This window comes from Aethina tumida, chromosome 7, assembly GCF_024364675.1.
Source record: "Aethina tumida isolate Nest 87 chromosome 7, icAetTumi1.1, whole genome shotgun sequence".
NCBI lineage: Eukaryota > Metazoa > Arthropoda > Insecta > Coleoptera > Nitidulidae > Aethina > Aethina tumida.
Genome location: NC_065441.1, coordinates 10,492,921 through 10,510,185, shown reverse-complemented (window position 1 = coordinate 10,510,185; position 17,265 = coordinate 10,492,921). Strand labels below are relative to the sequence as shown.

Below are 17,265 nucleotides of genomic sequence, written 5' to 3'. Positions count from 1 at the left end.
GTACGAAATCCTATACCCTATAATCATACAATATTAATATTTTGAAAACGAAATTGTTATAATCATGAGAGACATTTTATAAACTATTTAATTTGTGTTGCAAATGCTAATAACAAACACAATTATAAATGTAAATATGCGATTAATTAATACATCAGCTTTCTAATATTAATCTTAATTAGGTGGAACTCTGTGTAATAATAGGTCAAATTATTGGGTTTAACTTTCCTGTGATAGTTTAAAAGGTCAATTGGCTAGTATTAAGGATGAATTATTATTGGCATACTGGTCAATTATAACTTTAATTGAATATCGAATTCTGACATTGTTTATTGTATTGCAATGAAAGAATGTCACTACCATATTGACAGCCTAACATATTTTACCTTACTATGCATTGCATCAAATGTGACAAAATTCGGACTTCGAAATAAATCATATCTACAACACATCGAAAATTACTCAATGCATTTCCCATTCATTGTAGACAAATTACCATACAGTATTACCGATGTCTATCTTCAAAAGATTTTAAAAACGAAACTGCAACATACGTAATCAGTAAAAATCTAAAAGAAGATCCAAATACATCTATCGATTTTGCCCAAACACTCAAAAGATCCAATTACTAACTGCTATAATTATAATCATAACTTTATATGTATGTACAATATGTTATATTTGTCTCTGTACATTTTAAATGACGTTTTTACATTGTGCGACGTCGTCACAAGCAATACGGGTTTTAAAACAAATACTCGAGCTCTCTTTCAGCTACACATAATTTCCATTAAGCACTTATTTTTTATTCCGCTAGTCCCGACATGCTTCAATCCACTTGTCGCTTTATTTATAGCTGGCGCATGGATATAATGGATACAAATATAACAATTCTTCATATAATTTTTACAATAAATAGGAAAATTATGTTAAGCAATTTAAAATTATATTGTGAAAAGAAATTCTGAAATTCCGTAATTAATGAATTCATATTACCTATGGCATAAGGCCGTCCTCAAATAGACAAGTAGACATTAATCATTTTTGTAATTTGCCTTTAATTCGCGGTTATTTGTCCGGAAGTCCTTGTAAACACAATAAAAGTTTCTCCAGCCAAATTCAATCTTATTCAACAAGTCCAACGAGAAAAACAAGAAAAAGCCAAGAAAGTTTGAACAGGTGGAAAATGTCGAGAAGTTCGATTTAAATAATGAACAAAATAAATTTCCATTTCACTTCGGAAAATGCACAATATAAAGTAACGCAATAAATGAAATTTAGGTTGGCACATATTTAGTCAAAAATGGAATTGTTCTCAGTATAAATCGTAATTTTCACACAATGTACTTTATTATTTTAATTAATAAATTGGATTTTAATAAATCGATTAACTCAATGATCATATAATAAGCTTATTGCATAAATTTATATTATAAATGATTTTGAAATTTATTTTATCCATTTCAATGTTTCCAGAATTGAAAGGATTTATAAAGCTTCCAGTTTTCATAATAACAAACATATTTAAATAATAATTTATTCTACTTCTTTCTTAAAAACTTATGAATAATATAATTAAATTAAATCTTTACAATTTTTTTTTTTTTTTGTTAGATGTGACAGTTTAATAAAATCGTATTTAAACACTTTGCATTCAAACATCTAACCAAAACATAGTGGCCAACTGCAGACACTTTAATCTCAACTAATCCCGTTTTCTGGGCGCTGCAGGACCGGCACTTTGTCTACCCCGGACCCGCTATTTAAATGCATCGGCACGCGAAAATATCGTCCGCGTGGAAAATTACGATCTGGCACGGAAATCTGGGACACTCGTTTCGGGGCGTTTTATTTAATTTACAATAAATCGGACGCCGGTGCAGAGACGGAGCAAGGCCAGGAATACGCGAGATCGGGACTAACGTAAATTATTGGGGGACCATTAAAGCAGTGATTCCCAAGATTAACGGAGCGACTGGGAACGTGATCTCGACGCCGCGGATTCGGTCCAGATTTTCTAAATTGAACGAGTTGAAACGTCGGACTGCGTCTGTAATTATTGGGATTTATGAGATATCAAAATATATAACAGTTTAATGCAAGGTCATAAAAAATAAGTTTCCGATAAAATCTGATAATATATATAAAGTTTAAATACTATTTTGATACACACTATTATTATTACACAGTTTTACCGATAAATATTTTATTTTTATTACAAAATTGATTTTATATAATTTATTTTATAAAATAATTTTAAAATTTAACAAATTTAAGACACTATTGTTTTGTCATATTATATTATATTTTATTGGATAATAACAATTCATGTTCTTTAATTTTTTTACTCAGTTTATGTTATTTCAAATATGAGTTGTCAATATTGCCAATTTCTAAAGTGTCAAATTATTATTTATTTTTGTAGTTCAAATGATTTATTATGGTTTATAATTAATTAACTAAAAATGATATCCTTATTAAATCTCAGAAACAACCAAAATTTCAGATTAATGTATCTTTTTTATTTTTCTTTTAATTTAATGACTCAGTTAAGTAAATCACTATACAATGTACCGATCGAAAAACGTTTAGTCGAACTGAATCTAGAGAGAGACGTCATATACGACAGAGACACTAAAAGTCTCCCACTACGGGTCAAACTGGTGTGAGAGATTTTTACTGTCTCTGTTGCGCAAGTTGTCTTTCTCGAGATTTAGTTGGAGTAAACGCTTTTCCATTGGTATATACTAAAAAACGTTAGGGTGTCCTAACTATCAGTTAAAATATTATTTAATTATAAATTGTTTATTTCATATCAAACTGCTATTTATATTTTATTGCTTGATTAATTTTTACAATTTACAAATACGTTATAATCTATATAGAGTTAAACAAAAATTATAACCTACCTGCACACTGTGCGACCAGTGGAATTTTCAAACTTTTCCAAACTTAGAATTCAGCAGTGACGTTTGATATTGGGGAGATTGATGATGTTATCGAAACCGCGTCGGATTGATAGCTGCGAGAGCGGCTCATATTTTATCGGCCGTTTTCGGTCGTGTTTCTGCTATAGGAATGGAGTGAGGCGGATTCCATCGCCTAGCCCCCACAATTTTAACATGACGCCCAATTATTTTTGCCCTGTTTCACATTCTTGATGTGTTTTTCCTTCTATAGCTTCAAAGTTTTTATAAGTTTTTTGTCCATAGATCATAATTGACTTTTCCACTGCCAACTCTTAAATGCATTTATTTTATTTTTGATGAACACAGTGCCTCCACAGGCACACAGTTTTATTATATTTATTTTTTTACTAGGTTATTATTATTCTACAACTAAAATTGCTATTTAACAAATGACAAGAGCTTTTAATATGAGTAATTGATTAAATTTTGCTCAAAATTTAATTACAATATAACAATTAAGTAACATGGCAAACGAATAATTATCAACAAGAGCATGAAACAATTTGAAACAAAGTAACTAACCACAATGATTTACAATTTCATTTCTATTTAAAATAGTCTGAATTAATTAAATTGTCATATAAAACGAATCTCATTAATCCGGAACGGTCCCTAGATGACGCCGCGAGAACACTCGTAAATCGCCAAGTGGAGCACTTGATTTCGGTGTTGGCTGACGCTGGGTCCAAAATCCACCATGGGCTCTTATTTTTACTTTTGCCGGAGCCTTTCATTTAATACTTATGTGCATGCTTGTCAGTTTTCCATTAGCACATCTTAACCAAGCTCTTAAAACGTTCCACACTCTTTCTATGTTTTATTTTGTGCACTCGACGGTTTACGAAATACGGGTTGGGGATTCTAATTTTATAAATAATATTGGTTAATCCTATACGGAAGTTTTTTATTTTTAATTTGAGTTACATCAGTACGATAAATTAATAAATTGTGCATAAAAAGTAGGAAATAGCTTTAAAATTAGATCGGTAGAAATATGACCCAATTTGGAGGAATCACGGAATGGATCGATATTTGTATGTACGTCAGTAATTAAATTGTGAGACAACATTAAGTAGAACGAACAAAATTCTATTCATTTGAAGCTGCAATTTACTTCCGTTTTATTTGTTACCATTGTATTATTTTGTAATTAAATTTTAAAAGTGTGTTGCACAAAAGGGTACAATTGGATAAATTACACAGTGCATTTAATTATTTGAAAACATCAATAGAAATTTAGAACATTGAAACTCATCCATTCAGTCACAGACACATTTGGATGCATCAAAAGAAGTTTTTTAATTGATTTACTGGAATCTTTATTGAAGATCCATTATTTCAAAATTGTATTTGTTGAATTATCTTGTCTTTCTTTCATAATTATATGAATTACACAGTAATTTCTCAGTACCCAGTTTCACATGACAAATTACCGTCGACAATAGTGTTTGAACCATTGTTGGGATTCCTCGAGAGCATAGCGGACTGGAGATGCAAATTGCCGGTGACATTGTGCGCCGTGCAACATTTGACAACTACAATACTACAAGGGATTCGTGTACAATGTGCAACACGGCTGGGATCCATGCAAAACAATTTTAATCAATGAATACATGACTTCAGACACTTAAAGACATGCCATGACGGGCTTTCAATATCTTCCAGTTGATTAGGTTGAGACCGATATATAAAACAGTGCCTCACAAATAATGATTACAAAACAGTTAACAGTGACAAATATATTCTTAATATTATATAGTTTTGTCCCAGAATCTCTTTTACATATGTGAATAAAAAGAATAATTGTTAACACCCACAAAAAGACTTACTAGAAAAGTGATCCTTGCTCAAGAAGCATAAAAATCGATAGCTCTAAACGATAGCTTACTATAACCTTGCGGGCATCATTTTTCACATTTTCCTCACTTCATTTGCATAGGATCTCCTGTTAATTACCCGCCCTTTTCGCATCTAAGCTGTCTTCGGTGTTCGCTGCTGGCAGAAAAAATTTAATGTTCTTACACTCTACAAACTTCAACTTATAAATCACTTAAATTTAATTGCATTATACTAAATTCATAAAGTCGCTCGAATCATTCTCATTTACATCACGTTTTTCATGGTATAAAAAAAACTTTTAGTTCGGAGATTTGAATTACGACGGTATCTTTGCATCGGTTGATTTACGTAAAACTGGAGCATTGTATGGCGTATGAACGTAGGGATTCGTTATAAGTGTGAATAGGATGTTTGTTTTATGGATTGGTCTGATCCCAAAAATATTCTATTATAATTTTCCACATTCTAATGCCAATTGTCTACATTGTAGAAATTACACTGAAATATTGAAAATACGAACCTTACGATGGTTGACGTAATTGTTTATTATGATGCAAATGATCAAAATTATGAAGTAGATTGTACTCTAAATTCTGTACTTACCTTCCTAATATTGAGTGTAACAAAAGGAGTTGACAGAAAGAAATGGAAAACATGTTGTTATGTGACAATTTCCATAATTATTTTTGAATTATTATCATTGTCAAAATCAATAAGTTGATATTCCTATTACTCCTCCACACTTTCAGATTTAGCCTCCTCAGATTATTTTTTCTTTTACAACTTGAAAAAATGGTTCGGTGGTAAATGAACGCATTTTTTACTTTAAACATAGTAAGAAAGATATCAAATTTATTGTTCATACATTTTGAATGTGTCTATTTTTTTTTTTAATTCAGTATATTTAAAAATACTTTTATTTATTAATATATGTATATATTTGAAAAAGATTTGAATTACAACACAGTATTATTTAAATTATGAGGATCAGAAATGCCTACTGAGTTAGCAAGTATAAGACTTAGTTATAGACTTTACTACTCATCCCATAGTGCTTGAAACTCTCCCTTCTAACGTAACCGACAGTTAAAACAGGTCAGGTTCTAAATTAATATACGACCTTCCTTCGACATTCCACTTAATGCTGATGACTTTAGCTTAGGGGTTTCGCATTTACATTCCCTTAATAAGGAAACGATCAGCAAATAAAGCACAGGCTTACATTACAGCCATTCCCCAGCATATAAATCAAAACAATCCAATATAGACCGAGTAAAACAGGAGGAAGAACTCATTGTAAAACCATAAGATCCCAAAGGAAAACGTACGGTTGGAACAGATAAAGGTCCCGTCCATAATTCGAGTTCCGTGGCAAATGTAAATGTGTTTGCACTTAAGCATATGTAAATTTTGTTGGAGCACGTGTCGTCAAAGTATATTTGATTACTTTGTGGGGGTCAATTCGGATGTGAGTAACAGGTGTATAGACAAGAGTAAAGGGTAGCGAACAGAGTCAGCGCTGAGCCATCATTTTCGAAAGACCAGCAATTTACAAATAAATATTAATTTATTGTATGTCGATCGTCAGTTCAGATAACTGTTCAAAACTGTTGTCTGAATTACTATCTGAACTACAATTACGTTACAATATCAATATCTCTAATATGTAGTTGTTATTTAGTTAGTTATTTAAACACAACTGAAATTGAAATATTTCATAATATTCACAAATCTCTTTAAACTACGTATTTTGAAATATAAAAAATAAATCAGATATCCTGCTTAAATTATAGCAATAAAAAATCTCAAAAATATTTTTATATTTTTAAAATCTTTTCTTCTTGACAAAACGTAATTTAATTTATTTTTTTCTGGTTATACTTTCTAGGTTATTGCATATTAATATCACAATAAACAAAACAGAAAAGCTGTATTTTCAGACAAATTTTTAATAAAATATAAGTACCGAAGTTGATGAAAAAAATATGAAAAATTATGTTATTTGTAATTGTAATAAAAATACAAGAAATTGCGTAACATTTATTATCGAGACAATGTAGAAAAAATTAAATATCTTTAAAAGATATAAAAAATGAAAAATTTCACTTCACAAACACAGGTAATTAAATCAATATTATGTAACTTTCAAATAATCAAATAAAATTTATTTACATACGTTGTTCAACCTGATTGGTTGAACTACCAATGGCCACTATATAATATTAGCATCACATAGTGCAGTCTGCAGCACTATCTCGATTGCATCTCATTTTGGTCCAGAACGGATATACACAGCAACCGTCGAAGCTCGATAAGCATTATACGATCGACCTGAGGGTCATGCCGGTATCGGAAAGGAAAGTTTCAGTGTCTTGGAACACACCATCCCATCAACCTCTTAATAGAATATGCGCGACACCGTACTTATCGGTTCGATCTTCGCAAAACGGAAAATATGGAATAAAGAACGGCCCACCACGAATGTGTGAATATATATGTGCAATTTATCTGATGTTGCTACAAAGGCTTACAAAAGGGACCGGAAAGAAATGCCTCTTGAATCCAGCTTGCTTTGCCAGTAAGATCCGCGCGAAGGTTGTTTTAAGGGAAATTGAAAGATAGCGATTATCTGGAAGAAATGAACCATAAATTCAAGCGGTTTGAATTTATACCAGAAAATCCTACTTATAGTTTACGTTTTCGTGTGATTGAAAATGTATATTGCATTTTTTAAACGTAACAATATAATATAATTATAAACAATATAATTTAAATATAAATAAATTACATTATTTCCACTCCTTGATTAATTAAACTTAATCGTGTATATATAAAAAGGCACTTTTAGTATTTTAAAATTCACAATCAGAATGTGTAAAAATAAATGTAAAAGCCTGTAATTGGGTGGACATTGGACAACATATAAAAACGGAAAACAAGTTTCTATGCAGCAGACTCAATAAATGACTTTCTATATCAAATTTCATCAATTCTTTTACAAAATTAAAAAATGGAAAGTAAGTAAATTCTGAATTCAGACAAACATAATTTAAACAAATTTCTCTCAATAGGGGATCCAATTATTTATTTTAATATTTATTTTAGCGCGTAAAGTTAGTAATATCATGTCATCATCATTAGATTCATCATCATTACTACTGTTATGCACATTGCATAATGCAATTCTCCTGTTACTTGTAATAAGTGTCGCTGTTTAACACGTATAAAACCCGAGTTTATCAACGGATAAATTGAAAAAATTCATTGAAATTAAACTTTTCTGTGATAATTCCTGTTTTATGAAATCAGGCACAGTTACATTGGGTCGATCAGCCAATGGATTTGATTAACTGACCATTTATCAGTTGTTAGTGGTGAAACTGGCAGAATTATTTGCGGGATACGTTTCATCATTGTCAATATTTTCTAACAATTAATGTCAACAGGTATTTTCGGTTTTTAGGAGTAATGTTTAATTTTCCTTTGTTTTTATGGCCAATTTTGACTTGTCAGTAATACTGTAGAATAACCAAAATATGAAAACAAAAACAAAAATTTTATAGAATATGAATCCGATTCATATGTAACTTCGGAGGACTATTAATTCTGTATATCACTAGTTATATATTAAACTATTTATTACAACAACAAATGGGATAATAAACATTCTCCTCAGGATGGATCCACCTTGGCCTGATCCTGGGGCTCAGTACCACTCCACAACCCAGTGGCAGTGAGAAGCAATTCCAATCCATTCCAATCTCAGGAAGATCTCAGAATCTTCCTCGATTGGACTTGTTCTTTCAGAACAAAGTTCTTGAAATTTGATCTATTGTAAATAAAGTAAATGGTTATCTATCTGTCTAAAAATGTTACAGACATTTTTGTAAAATTACAAATGATATTACTTTAGAGTAATTAATATATTCTTATAGAAAAAAAAACGTAAATTTATTTCAGCACACCGTGTGTATCAAATAAATAAACACTCATTATGTTATATTTACCATTAAATTTTATAGTTTCATCTTTGGAATCTCTAATTTTGTACATAAAAACATTTTAAATATTGTAATACAAGGTTTATAAATTATTTTTTTATAAAAAATATAATAACTTCTTTTTTACGTAAATACTAGAATACTTTATAAATATTAGAGCCCTCTATGAACACATTGTTGAGATGATCATTTTCAGAGCTCTGTCATTCAAAACATGTAACTTAAAGATTGCGTTGAATTTACTACATTGTGAATTAAAATACAATACATACATACTTATAAAAATATATTAAATTATTTAAAATGTCTAAACATAGCATTTACGCACATTAAAAAATACATTATACATACAAAATAGATTTTTAACATCTATAAGACTTTCATATATGTAGGCAGAATAATTTCCTGATTAATTTTATCAGAATTAAGAAGTATGGCTTATTGTTATAATACATGATAAGGTGAGATCTGTCACATCGAAATATGGCAACAGCGCCTCCAGCGAAACCTTTATTTATATTCGGATCCAGAAATGTTTGTCACATTTTAAAAACATTTCCTTTAAATGAAACACAATGCTTGTTAACTGGTATAAGTGAATAATACGAATATATGTTCTGTAAGTAATTTTCTAGGTCGTTTACACTTTTACATTCATTGTCGTTTCGTTTTAGCATCTGCGAAGACCTATTTCATTGAAATTTCGAAAATAGAAAGCAAAAATTCGGGCTAAAAGAGGAAATGCCTTATTCTGCAAATTTACTCGACAATGGCTAGTTGTTTGTTTGATCCTTTTTACTTTAATTGTTTTATTCTTGAATGTCTTCCCCCGATATATTACAGGTGAGTTTAGAATATTTCTTTGAGTATCTATTTATATAGGGTTATTTTTAAATTATATAAAACAAAGCAGAGGCCCTGTTTATTATGTTTGTGCTTAAAGGTATTTAATTATTGATTAATTGATATTTTTAAAAGAAAATAATAGCAAAATGGCATAATGTAACTTATGATGCAATCTGGCTACATTATATATTCACTATTCATTTATATTGTATGATGATTATTATTTAACAATATCAATCAATGTTTGTCAAATTTAATTTGTTAGATTATTTTTTTCCTTTTCCTTATCAGATAAACAATACAATTTTAATGTCTCAGCAAATATGTCTATGTTAATCTTTATTAACATAATTAATTTATTAGTTTCATTATTTACAGAGTATTAAAAATCATTGATTAAATATAAATATATAGATATAACACAAAAATTAAAAATTAATAAATATTTATCTGTTATTTTAATTCTTTAAACTATTCAACCGTTAAATATTTAAAATAAAATATTTTTATACCACAACAATGTTAAATATATACTAATCAATTAATTTGTTTATTTAAAAGTATTATTAAAATTATAGGTCAAAAATTCTATAACACGGGACCAAGACATGTGCACAGACAGCTTAAGGGAGATGACAATATCTCCAAAGAGACACCCATGCCAATTAAAGAGAAACCGCAGGATTTCTGTGAGGTAGTGCATATAGGTATAGTTTGTACCGGTTACAAATCATCATTGTTATTCCATAATCTATTAAAATCAATTCTGTTCCATCGAGTAAATCCAATACATTTTCATGTGATCACCGATCGTTCTACCGAAAATGTTTTAAACACATTAATGAATTCATGGGCTCTGCCTCAAGGTAATTTTTTGAATATGCAAAAAATAAATGTAATAATATGTGTTATTTAGTGAATTATACGTTTTATGATATGGTGGAGTTTGTTGATGATGTAAAATGGGTACCAAACAGCCATTACTCAGGTATATTTGGAATGTTGAAGCTGGTTTTTCCGAAAATAGTACCATTATCAGTTACTGACAGAATTTTGATATTGGACACTGATCTTACTGTGGTGGAAGACATTTATGAATTGTGGAGACACTTCGAAAATTTCGGCGAGTCTCAGGTAGTAACATATATTGTCTATTTTAATTATGTGTGAAGTGTGTACTATAAATTATTCACAATTGAGTAATTAGAAAGTAAAGTTTCAAAAATTATTAGATGATGCATAATAATGACAATTTGTTAGAATTAATTTTTTCATTTTTAATTGATTTATTTCTCTGATCTACGTATTTTTATTAAGATAATATAAAACCTAAAAAAATGCTATTATGCTAATTCATGATGTTATAGTTAATTTTTTCATTAGGCAATTGGAATAGTGGAGAACGAGAGTGATTTTTATCTAACTGGGGACGTGTGGCCGGCTTTAAAAAAAGGGTAAGTTATACCACAGAGAAAAAATTCTATAAATTATTATAAAAATTTAGATTTAATTCCGGGGTTCTTCTATATAACATTGAAAAACTGAAACGTACAAATTGGATGAAGTTATGGTCGGATGTAACGAAAAAAAACGCCCTTATTCACGGAAGCGCGAAACTGGCAGATCAGGACGTTATCAACGCGGTATTTGTCGAACATCCTGAATTGGTTTATGAAGTGCCTTGCTATTGGAACACACAACTCAGTGACAGAACCAAAAGTAAATCCTGTTACAGTGCCAATAAAGTGAAGGTAAGGAAATTGTAGGCAAAAGGTACAATATAATTTAGTAATACGATTTTTAGATTATTCATTGGAATTCTCCAAAAAAATATTACGTTAAAAATAGAGACAGGGACTACTTTTTTAGTTTGGCTACAATATACATGGAATACAACGGCAATTTACTACGAAAACAAATTTTAAAATGTGATACAGAAATTAAGATTTATGCAGTAAGTTGCATTGATTGTTAAATTTATGGGATATACACATTAATTTTTTTCAGCCCGAAATTGACAATGTTTGTGACGAATTTCGTAGAGCCTCGGAAGGTAAATGGAGGACGTTGCTCTTTTTTATGAATTATAAATATAAAAAAGAACGAAGTGACATCACTTTTGTTGCTCAACTGTCTTTTGAAAGACTTTACATTATTGAAGAGATTGCAAACTATTGGTCAGGACCAATGAGTTTCACTTTTTATCTAACAGATGCGGAACTAATAAAAACCGTCAGTTTTATTAAGAATTCAGACGTTCTGAGTGAAAGAGCAAATATTGCCTATCATGTAGTTTTTAAAGATGGTGTATGTAATCAACGTGAATTATTGCTGTTTATTATATTTTGCTGGTTTTAGAATTATTATCCTATTAATATTCTACGAAATATTGGCCTAAAAAATGTAAATACACCGTTCGTTTTCCTTGCTGATGTGGACTTTGTGCCTGTTCCACGGCTATGTGAAACTCTCAGATATTTTCTCAAAAATAAAGAACTTAAAAAGGAGGTATGCCATAAACGTTTAGCCACTTTTGTCAAAGTTTGTTTATTATACCTCTTTTCAGGCCTTAATCATTCCTGCATTTGAACTCACATACTTCACGGACTCGGCGCCTAGAAATAAGTCCAGATTGATCCAAATGTGGGAAAATGGTCGAGTGGTACCTTTCTTGGAGAGAATCTGGCCTGAAGGTCATTCCCCAACCAATTTTAAAAATTGGAAGATTGCAGAAAAACCCTATCAAGTATATATTTTAATTTTATATGTATTATATCATCATAACTGTAAATTAAATTTAAGTAAACTTGTATTTTTTTAAGTAATACATTGTACACTATCTTCAGGTGAAATGGGTACAAAATTTCGAACCTTACGTGGTGGTTCGGAGCGATGTAGTACGATACGATGAAAGATTCGTAGGCTTTGGTTGGAATAAAGTGTCTCATATCATGGAATTGGAAGCTGCAGATTACGTTTTCACAGTTTTACCTGACGTTTTTATCGTTCACAAACCACACAGTCCCAGTTCAGATATGACGAGTTTCCGGACGTCACTTCAATACAGACAGTAACATCTCGCTACATTTAGTTCTGACTTGACCACTGTATTTTTTATTATTCTAGGTGCCTACATTTATTAAAAGAGGAGTTTATACAGACTTTAAATAGGAACTATTCTAAACATTTTGAGCTATATAATGGTACGATTACGTTTCCTTCAGCGAAACGTAGGAAGCGCAACTTCGACACAATTCCGACCACAGAAGAGACTAATACCGACTATCCCTACATTTTGTAGAAGAATTTTAATGCCAAATTTATTCATAAAACGTTTATATCATATAAGCAATAATTTAAGATGCTGACACCGCCATTAAATCTAGTCCTATTAAGTATATCGAAACTTGGACTGAAAATTTTCAGCATCTATTTTTTCACTAGTCTAAGTTGACTTGTTTGCATTTTTTTACTTTTAATGTGTTATTAGTATATAGAATATTTAAAAGTATATTTATACAATGTCGATGTAAGATTCAATACAATACCAAATATGTAATGTAAGTGTGTGAATAAAAATTTCCTTATTGTGATAATATTTACCAGTTTGAATATTATATATTTTATCTCTTTTATATATCATAAAATACAATTATGCAGCATAAGAATGTTTTATTTTAAGGTTTTTCATGCACAAGTTCTTTTAGTCTCTTTTGTACTACTTATAATGTCTTCTATGTGGAGCAATCAATCAAAATTATTATTAACAATAACTTCTCTGCTCCAGGAATAAAATAATATACATTTAATATTAACTGAACACATTTTTACTAACAATGTCAACAAAATTTACAAAATATTTTAAGTTTCATGTTTCTTTGAGAATGGATTAATCTTTTGAAGCCATGATCCAGTCTTTGTTTCACTAAAATAGTTAAAAAATTATTGTTAAGGTACATAATTGTTGCTATAAAACTTACTCTAGACCACTAGATTGCAAATCTAACTCATTATTTTTTAATTTTTGTATTAACTGAGCCCTATAAATATGTTTTAAAGGCACTATTTCAGCTGCAGCTTTCTGATCTAATGACTCCTGAAGAATCCTGCAAGCCTCTGTGAAGGAATAACCATACCATTTAATTTCTTCTGATGAATACTACAACATAGTTTTAATTAACACACATAATTAATTACCCAGATAATTACTTACAGCAGACAAATATTTTTGATACTTCTGTACAATTTTGTTTTGTTTTTCAGGACTGTTTGCATAAGCAGGACAACCTTGCTCTAGAGCTTGTAAAATTTTTCTTTTAATGGCTAATGGCAGTAAAGCCTTCAAATCACATGCTGGTGTCTAAAAAGTACCATTTAATATACAATTTAACCAAATATGAAGTATACCTTTAAAAGATAGTGGTCAAACCCAAAATGATCATTAATTAAGTTCAATGTTCTATCAGTTACAATAACAGAAATATATTCATTCAGAACCTCAGAATAAACAACACTTCTTTTTAAAATGGGTACCCAGAAATGGGGCACCCTTCGTTTATTCCTACTTCTGCATTGGAACCCTTGAATTATACCCTCACCACCCCATATATGTTGGTTATGTTCCCTTGGATATAAAACTGGAATCGGGTTGTCTTGTATTGGATGTCTAAAAGAAAATCACATGCTAATAAATATAAATGACAATGATGCTTACACCTACACTTCTCCAGTTATATCATCCCTTTTGAACATTCCTTCCTCAGGAATGTAATGTACAGCAGTTGGTTGTGTTTCTTTCCATTCTTTATAGAACTTTTTATATGCTTGTGGCAACAAAGCCCCTAATCCCTTATCGAAAAGTCCCGGCTTCTTAAATAGGCCCAGTGTCTTAAGGGACTGAAACAATACAGTTGTGTGATTCTGTGGTTGATTTTTTAAAGTAATATTACCTGACTGGTCATAACGAAATGAAATTCGAAATTTTACAATACACAAGTAAATTTGGCGATAAAACTTAACCACACATTTAAATGATGGTAAAATAGAAATTTCTTAGTATGCAGTTTCCTATCATACTGACACAATGTCAACAAATTTGTTAGATGGCGCTAACGACGCTAGACCATAGATTATTTATTTGTAAACCACTATAGTAGATTAAGTAGGTTTTATATATCTTCCACAGAACTTCCCGAACAGATCGCCCCTGGAACTACCCTGACAGGTACAAGAGGCCTTCCCTCTTGGCTGTCTGAAAATGTTCCCATCTGGCCTTCAGGGTTATAGTTTTTTGAACTGATCCCCGATTGAGAGTGGTTGCAACTTCAGGAGTGCATCTAGTAAGATTTTCCCTCTCTAGTCCAAAAAAAAAATCCCGAACAGATATAAGATAAAATAAGAGACCTTCTCTTTTAGTCGTCCAAAGTTCAGATTGTCTTCCTAAGTCGTGGCTATCTTGAGCCGATCCTAAAGAGAGGGGTTTTTGTCGGAGAAAATCTGACATTGCCTCCGATTTCCATCAGATGTCTTTCAAAGATTTTCGCCTATATTTTCCAAAAGCAAAATAGTAGATTAAGTACTTATGAGTGAGGCACATAAATGTATTTACAGGATTTCCCAAATTTGTAATCTTTGGCTGTTACGAATAATTCTAGACCAGATATATTGATTGTTTCCAATTGTGTGTTAAAGTGTAAAAAATATGCTTTCGAATAATACATAATTTGTAAATTTCGCGATATTCAATAACACCATTAAATTTTTTAAAACCACGCACAAAAAAATATACATTTTAAGTGCTTTTAAGATTATTCTAAGATAACAGAAAACTAAACTTGTGCATTTTTGTTAAAACTGAATATAATAAATATGTCTGTTTTGAATATTTTAAATTTTAATTACTCAAAACAGTTCGTTTTGAAATTAAATATATCCCCTTGCGTTTACTTATAAGGCGGCTTGCATATACGTAAACGATAATGACAACGAATATTTAATATGTGTAATCATAATCGTTAGATAATCAATTGATTGATATAAAAATACTCTCTAATGTAAGAATCATGGTTAATAATCAGAAAAATTTCGTCGTATCATTAATCATTATCATGTATATATAATTGAACGGCGATAATTCAGTAGTCAGTTACTTGTTGAAATTTAGTTTTGCAATCGCAGGATGACGGACTCAGTGCCAAGTGATATAACTGCTTTCTCAAATAAAATTGCTTTACAAATCGGTATCGAAAATGCAGAAATAAATTTACATGGAGGCAATGCCAAAGGGGAAGGATACGCTGGAGAAATACTATTTATCCAATTAAAGGATAAGAATAATGGTAAAGACCAACACATTGTTGTAAAACGATCATTTGCTAGTAATAGAATTAGAGAATTAGCCCCTATAAGAGAGATGTTTTTGAACGAAATTCAATTTTATGATACCATTTTGCCGGCCCTTCAACAATTTCAAGTGGAAAATGGCTTTGAAAAGTTTGATAAAATATCTAAGTGTTTATTTACAAGCAAGGAAGACAACAATGAATATTTAGTACTGGAAAACATTAAAAAAATAGGATTTGAACTTTTCGACAAAACCAAAATTTTATCCTATAAACATATTGAAGCAATCTATAAAACATATGCCTATTTACATGCAACTAGTTTTTTGTATAGAAAATACAAAACCGAAGAATTCGACAAGATGTTTCGAGGTTTATTTAATATATTTGAAGAGTTTATGAAAGTTGAATATTCAAAAGCGATGTGGACAGACATGTTTAATATGACTGCCGAAAAATTGATTCCTGGCGTAGATGATGAAGTTATAGCAGCATATGATAAATATATAAAACATGGTCTTGACATAATCAAGAAGGCATGGACCTATGAAGGAAAATATCCCCTTCTTACACACGGAGATTGTTGGAGCAATAACATGATGTTCAAATATGATGTAGTGATGACATTATTTTATAAATTCAATTTCCCATTAATCATAATTATTATTTTAGGACAATGGAAACGTAGCAGATATAAAACTTTTAGATTGGCAACTTGTTAAACCAGGTACACCAGTTCAAGATTTATCCTATTGTCTTTATTCAGGAGCGTCACTGGATACTTTCGAAAGACTAGACGATCTCCTCAAAGTTTATTATGAGAATTTTTCTGCAGTTTTGCAACAATGTGGTGAAAATTCAGAAGAAGTGTACCCCTTTACGACATTGAAAGAAGAGTGGAAAGAATATTGTAAATTTGGTTGGACTACGGCTCTGATGGTGATAAAAATCAAAACTACGGATCAAGAAGATAAAGTAGACTTCGCTGATATTAGTACGAGTGACAATCAAAGTGAAATGGTTAAGAAAATGATTCACGGAACGCCATCTATAGAATACGATAGAAGAATACGAGAACTCTTATTGCACGTGTACAAAATAGGTGGCATGTAGGTTGGTATCTGATTTATTGTACTTTCGATCATTGTTTAACTTAAAAATTTTGATTGAATTTACTTTTTATGTATAGTAAATTTATAAATATATAGAATGTTAATATAGTTTAGATTATTAAGAATCATACCTTTACAACCCGTATACATATGTTTG

At 30.5% G+C, this 17,265-nt stretch overlaps 3 protein-coding genes across 3 annotated transcripts; 2 read left to right on the top strand and 1 right to left on the bottom strand.

Annotated features, from left to right (window-relative positions):
• The first annotated feature begins 9,279 nt into the window (after positions 1-9,279).
• Positions 9,280-13,253, top strand: LOC109595851 (xylosyl- and glucuronyltransferase LARGE1-like). Its single transcript, XM_020011277.2, has 12 exons — positions 9,280-9,428; positions 9,484-9,652; positions 10,234-10,521; positions 10,572-10,789; positions 11,039-11,109; positions 11,160-11,406; positions 11,460-11,609; positions 11,663-11,962; positions 12,014-12,163; positions 12,222-12,401; positions 12,502-12,725; positions 12,782-13,253. The coding sequence occupies exons 3-12, from the start codon at positions 10,314-10,316 to the stop codon at positions 12,954-12,956; spliced, it is 1,923 nt and encodes a 640-aa protein (XP_019866836.1). The 5' UTR covers positions 9,280-9,428; positions 9,484-9,652; positions 10,234-10,313; the 3' UTR covers positions 12,957-13,253.
• A 213-nt stretch (positions 13,254-13,466) lies between these two features.
• On the bottom strand, positions 13,467-14,707 carry LOC109595856 (39S ribosomal protein L28, mitochondrial). Its single transcript, XM_020011282.2, has 6 exons — positions 14,605-14,707; positions 14,376-14,551; positions 14,063-14,321; positions 13,869-14,015; positions 13,636-13,814; positions 13,467-13,580 (listed from the first exon to the last, which is right to left on the bottom strand). The coding sequence occupies exons 1-6, from the start codon at positions 14,614-14,616 to the stop codon at positions 13,517-13,519; spliced, it is 837 nt and encodes a 278-aa protein (XP_019866841.1). The 5' UTR covers positions 14,617-14,707; the 3' UTR covers positions 13,467-13,516.
• A 1,126-nt stretch (positions 14,708-15,833) lies between these two features.
• On the top strand, positions 15,834-17,109 carry LOC126266275 (uncharacterized). Its single transcript, XM_049969947.1, has 2 exons — positions 15,834-16,610; positions 16,669-17,109. Exons 1-2 carry the CDS (start codon positions 15,834-15,836, stop codon positions 17,107-17,109), a joined length of 1,218 nt encoding a protein of 405 aa, XP_049825904.1.
• The last annotated feature ends 156 nt before the right edge of the window (positions 17,110-17,265 follow it).